Source organism: Trachymyrmex cornetzi, unplaced genomic scaffold (genome assembly GCF_001594075.2).
Source record: "Trachymyrmex cornetzi isolate Tcor2-1 unplaced genomic scaffold, Tcor1.1 scaffold138, whole genome shotgun sequence".
NCBI classification, from domain to species: domain Eukaryota; kingdom Metazoa; phylum Arthropoda; class Insecta; order Hymenoptera; family Formicidae; genus Trachymyrmex; species Trachymyrmex cornetzi.
This window is the reverse complement of record NW_017295960.1, coordinates 1,381,280-1,387,267: the sequence shown is the minus strand read 5'-3', so window position 1 is coordinate 1,387,267 and position 5,988 is coordinate 1,381,280. Positions and strand designations below refer to the sequence as shown.

The 5,988-nt window shown below is 33.4% G+C and overlaps 1 protein-coding gene across 1 annotated transcript in view; it reads right to left on the bottom strand.

The window, feature by feature from the left end:
• The window catches only part of Fer1 (48 related 1), a 5,794-nt gene extending 892 nt beyond the window's left edge, over positions 1 to 4,902 (bottom strand). The window contains exons 1-2 of the mRNA XM_018522712.1: positions 3,870 to 4,902; positions 2,699 to 3,021 (exon numbers count right to left, since the gene is read on the bottom strand). Of these exons, the coding sequence (XP_018378214.1) occupies positions 2,699 to 3,021; positions 3,870 to 4,150 (604 nt within the window). The 5' untranslated portion in view covers positions 4,151 to 4,902. The remainder of the gene's footprint in view (positions 1 to 2,698; positions 3,022 to 3,869) is intronic.
• Between the last annotated feature and the right edge of the window lie 1,086 nt (positions 4,903 to 5,988).

Genomic DNA, 5,988 nt, shown 5'->3' with positions numbered 1-5,988 from the left:
GTCAATTTAACATCTAAGAATTTTTTCATTCACATTATACGAACAAAAATGTTTTATTAACATTTTCTTACGAGTTACTGCAACTACTCTTCTATGTATTCTACTTATTTTATATGTTAGTTTTAAATCATCCTTAAAATCAAAATAACAAATATAAATGTAAAGTATTGTGTCAATTATTTAACATTATTAGTTCGTTAATAAATAACACAAGACGAATGAGTTACTTTAACTTAAAATGTAGAGTGGATCTCCTGGGACATGTAAAAAATGTTAAAATTAACATTTTCTTTTTTACTGTGTAGTCGGTTCTTATTTTAAGATCGTCTTAAGTAATGTCTTAAGACGATAAAGCGGCTCTCTGATTGGTTCATCACATTTCAAGATTGAACTTAAGACTTGAATATAAGAACTAATGAATCTTGAATACAAGACTATGAATACCGGCCTAAAGGTTACCAAGAAATTTATGAATAAATTTCATTGAAAAATCTTTTGATAATCTTTAATCCTTAGGTAACCACATATTATAAAAATGGAAACCTAAGAGTAAGATTTCACTCTGCAGAGTAAGATTTACTCTAAAAATTTTAGAAAAAGTAAAAACCAATTTCTATTCAAATCCTTGTAAAATATTATATCAAATGTTTAACATATTCGAATGTTAATTTAACATAATGTGAACATGTTATTTGAATATTTTGTATTAAATTGATATTCGATATTTCTTAGTGTCAAAATAACTAAATTGATAAAAGAACTGCAAATAACATAAATAATATATTTTGAAATATAAATTTTAAGAGATAAGTGAATAAAATACGTGTTAATTTAATATATCATAAGTATTAATTTCATCAAAAAATTTGTTTCCATAGATTGTGTATAAATTATATTAGTGCTACATTTTTTGTGTTAATTTTCTTACATAATTTTTTTTTTGTTATTTGTTATTTTCTAATATATTCATCTTATGTTAAATTAATGCAAAAATTTAAATGGATCATTTAGAATACATAAAATGTATTAAATTTAATACAAATTTTGCATTGTGTACAATAAATGTCTCACAATTGTTTTTGTAATTTAAAAATATTGAAAATTAAATAGCTTGCGCGAAAACGGAGCGTGTAAATAAACAAAACGATTACGCGCGATATTCCCGAAACTTTTAATAATCTCTCAATTATCCCCGTACAGCAAATTCACCTCGAAACACCATATATCTGACGGACACCTGTCCTGGAATAAAGGGTAGATGGGTAATTATGATAAATCGTTCTATGATTTCGCGCGGGGTGGAAACAGGTCGGTCCGACGTTAATACGTTGTGCACATAATATCGAAATAGCGTGGAGTACAACAGTGCAATTCTGCATTATCAAAACCGAATCTCGCGGCAGTATAATGAAAATCGAGTCATGGATTCAGCGAAATTTTAGCAAGATCCGATGTTGTAAATTAAATGTGAACGTATCATTCTTCACGTTGAAACCGTATTAATACGCTATTGCGAACTTCAAATATAATATGCATCATGTAAAATGCTAGCAGTTTTCGACGTTGGGATTTTATTTCAATTAATTTACAACTTGATTTTTCTTTCATCGACTCGTTGAAAATATATTTCAGAAAAGCTAACAACGTTTTAGTTTTAATTTACAACATTTTAATTTCGAATAACTTTAATTCTGATCTATTAACGTATGTTTAATGCTAAAAATTGAGAAATATAAAAAAAGTTAATTTAGCAAATTTTTTGTCAAAAGCTTGATGTCAATCTCATTAATCTTTTCATTAACTTCTAAGTTGATAAGTGGTTTAGAGATACACAAATTGATAAGTAGAATACCCATAATATCACAAAAAAATTATTAATTTTATAGTTATGTTTTTTTAATATATTATATACAGTTAAATTTATATTAATTATACTCTTATGAAATAGACTCTATTTAATAGAGGAATATAAAAATAATGAACTTTAAGATTTCTGGATATCTAGGCAATGATTTTTATTTTCCTTTTCTAAATAAATTTGAAAAATTTGTGTTAATTTTAACACATTTTACGTGTCCCAAGTAGTCCAATAAAATTTTTGTGTTAATTTAATATAAGATAGATGTATTATAGAAAGTAAATAGATATTATGTATAAAAATTAACACAAAAAACTGTAACATTGACACAATTCGTAAGTAAATTGTAGAAGCATATTTTTTCAATACAATTAACATTTATAATATATTAAATTATAATATATTTTATTCATTTATATTAGAATTTATGTTTTAAAGTTATATTTGTTATCTGCTCAATTATTCGTAGATTGTATTATTCTCACACTAAGAAATGTTGAATATCAATTTAACAAGAAATATTTAAATAACATAATCATATGTCAAATTAACACTCGAATATATTAAAAATTTAACACAAAATTTTAACAAAGACTAAGACCATTTCCAACACAAATACAAAATGTTTCTTATTATATAGAATGTTATGACCATACATGCTTATCCACTTAAAGATTAATAATTTAATAAATGAAATTTTTCGTAAATAAATTTTGAATAAAAATTTTCTTCCTTTTAGTATCGAATATATATATGTAGAGGTATTAGTAAATTAATTATCGCGTTACATTTTAATCGAGAACTGCCCGTAGATATATATGTAATTAAAATTAGCCTCACCACGGACTATGACCTTCTTGGATTCATCTCGACTGGAACACCTCGAGAGACCGCTATTGCCCGTCAAGGGGTCGTTACCCTTGTCCGCCCTGACGAGCTCGTTGAGGAAGTTTATGTAACCGATTGCCAGCTTCAGCGTGTCGACCTTTGACAGCCTCTTCTCGTACGGCAAGGTTGGTATATGAGCCCTCAAGCCCTCGAAGGCATCGTTTATGTTCTGCATTCGTCTTCGCTCCCTCATGTTCGCCGCCTGCCGTTGCTGAACCTGGACCTGTCTCGGACATTTTCCCGATGGTCCGCCGCGCCGGTTACTCCGACTTCGTCTACGGGCAAAAGTGACAAACCGATTGCTGTATGAATTTATAAAGCGATCAAAAAATTTTGATTTCATTCATAATTCGATATTCAAATGCTTTAACATTATTCATTTATGAAGTATCAACTTTGAACATTTTGACACTTGAAATCATTATTTTTTTAAAATTAATAGCAAATCTTATCGAATTTTAAGTCAAAGGACCTCGCATTAATTATATAAAAAAATAGACCTCGGTGAAATGAATTAATTTTCACATATTATTTAGCAGATTTAGCTTATAATGTAATCAACAAGGCATGTCACAGACACAAGGCTTAATAATGAATACTTTTTTTAGTTATAATGTATCAAAAGTACTTCGTAAACACAAGTTTTACCCCACAATTCAAAAACTATTCATTATTGAACTTTGTAACTACAACTTTTGTTTACTACAAATAAGTTATAAGCTACATTATATGTGAAAACTAACTTATTTTACCAGAACCCAATTTTTTATATAATTAGTACGGAATCCTTTAAAGATTTAGCAATTTCAAGATTCAAAGAAGAAAGAACTCTAAATTTTTTATAAGACCGAGAAAAAAAATAAATCTGAGAACCCAAAGGGAAAATGTGCTTCACTTCAGGTGCCTTCCATTTAATCACACAAGTCGACATAAATGTCATTCTATCTTTCTTTGCACGAGTAACAAAAACATAACGATACTTCTGTCGACTTGTATCACTAAATGGGAAGCACCTGAAGTGAAGCAAGCACATTTTCTGCATGGTACTGTGACTCTACATTTGAGTCGGAGAAAACCAAACAAGAGGAAATCGGAAGAAAGCAAGCACTTTTGGAGTACTCACTCTCTCGCGTGATTCTCCTGATCGCTGCTGTAGACGCTCTCGTTGTCACTGCTGTTCTCGTCGTAGAGATAGTGCTCGCTACCGCTGGTGCTACCGGTGCTACCGGATGGATGATGGGACGACGGGATCTGCGACGGGATCACCGCCGGAAGCGTCGCCGTGGTGGGTATCCCGCAATGTGGTGGCAATGCCGGAATTGCCGGATTACCGAGGAAGGTGTGCGCTTCATACATGTACTGCCGGTTCATCATATCCCGTTCGAGATTGTCCATCGAATACATAATGACGGTGTTTAACGTCCAGTTCGCGAATAATCACTCAGATTTAATAATTAAAGGTCTCGCGGATATTGATGTACTTTCCTTAATTTAACGTCCCTTATTGGATCCGAAGATCGCTCACTTATTAACTAATTAACGAAAAATACGACTAGATTGTATTGACTAGACGTAGAACGACGAGACCGTCGTGTATCTCACGCCATTTAATTCTTCGCTCTAGACGCTTTGAATGATAATCGTTTAATTATTGGACGAGCTTAGCAACTAAATTTCAAATCCTCGTGTCGAACGATTTCATAGTTTGCCGGAATTTCTGATCGTACCTGCGCACCCTCGAACACGTCTCGAGGATTGAAAGATACGATCGACACGTGCCAGGCGCGTGCAGGATAATATTTCTAAACAGCGGCACGTGTCTTGGCGAACCGCTCCACGTGATGAGATTTGTCCAAACACTTGTTAACACTTGGTACACCTCGAGTTCGTGCTTCGGTTCGTGTCCAACAATGCCACTTACGACATTACGATTTACTACTTACGAACATCATCCCGACGATCTCTTATATTCGCGATGCATCTGTGAGAATAACATCTTATTATATGTTCTTATATTTTTATCCTTTTTCGACTATAAAACTCTCTTATATTTCACGCGGGATTTTAATTTGCTTTCTTGCAGTTGCAAAAGAATGATAGAAATCGAAACATTAATTATATCGGGATTCAATTAGTTACGTTGATTTATAATCTTCTCGGTCATTCCGTGTTGTTGCTGATGTTACACTGCTGTTTTATTATATTTAACGCACAGTTTCATTTATTGTCCTGTTGGGAAAAATTTTTGCGTAAAAATTTTCAAAGAGCTTTTATCGGAAAATATTGCAATTATACGTGAACTCTTTTGCTTTACATATATTTCTTCGTTTATCAATTAAAAATGGCACTCCAAATTACAGTCTTTTTTCGCAACCATTAACGGTTTTTTCAGTGAAGACACACATCTGATTATAAATATTACGATTACATTTGGCCATCTCCTCATCATACAGGTTTTATTTATTTCTGAAATATTTTTAATACGTCATCCTTCAAATTGCATTGATGTTCGAATTGTCCTCCCTCAGATTTATTTATTTATTATAGCGATTTATTGTCCGTGATCGTCCACGTATAATTCTTCCAAAAGAATACAGAGATCACTAAGAAAATTCTCATAAGTCTTAAATCCTGACGGAAGTTCCTAAATTACACTTTGCAATTGCATTAACGCCTCAAATATTTGCGGATTGCTGTCATAACTATCGTCTCTCAGTTTCTATAAAAAACGCAGCGCTGTAATTTGAGATATTTTTCTCTCAAATCTCTCTTTGAATTTCCTTGTTGTTATTTAGTTTCCCTCGCACTCTCACTGACAACTCAGGCATTTCCTCATACATTTGCTCGTCACAAGAAACATCGCTCGTTCCACGATTTTCGTACGATTTTCCGCAGAGTTCACCACCGCGTGACTTCGGGATTATCCCTTAAATGCTTTTCCAGATGTTTGCCGATTTCGCGCCCGAAAACTGGAACCTTTCGCAGCTTCCTGCGGACTTGCAGACCACCTACCGTGCTACCCGATCGTTCAGGTGGTCTCTCGCTGGACTAAAATCGAAAAGCGATGACCAGCAAAGCGGAAGCCATGCCAGGGTTGAAAGCCCAGCTACGACCCCATTCGTCGAGCGCGCGGCTGGCAGAGCCTGCCTACCCCTTGGTTGCTGGGGTAGCGGTGCCGCCTCTTCATCGATCTGATAAGGAACCGCCGTTGTTCCCGTTCCTAGGAACAGCGTCCCGGAACG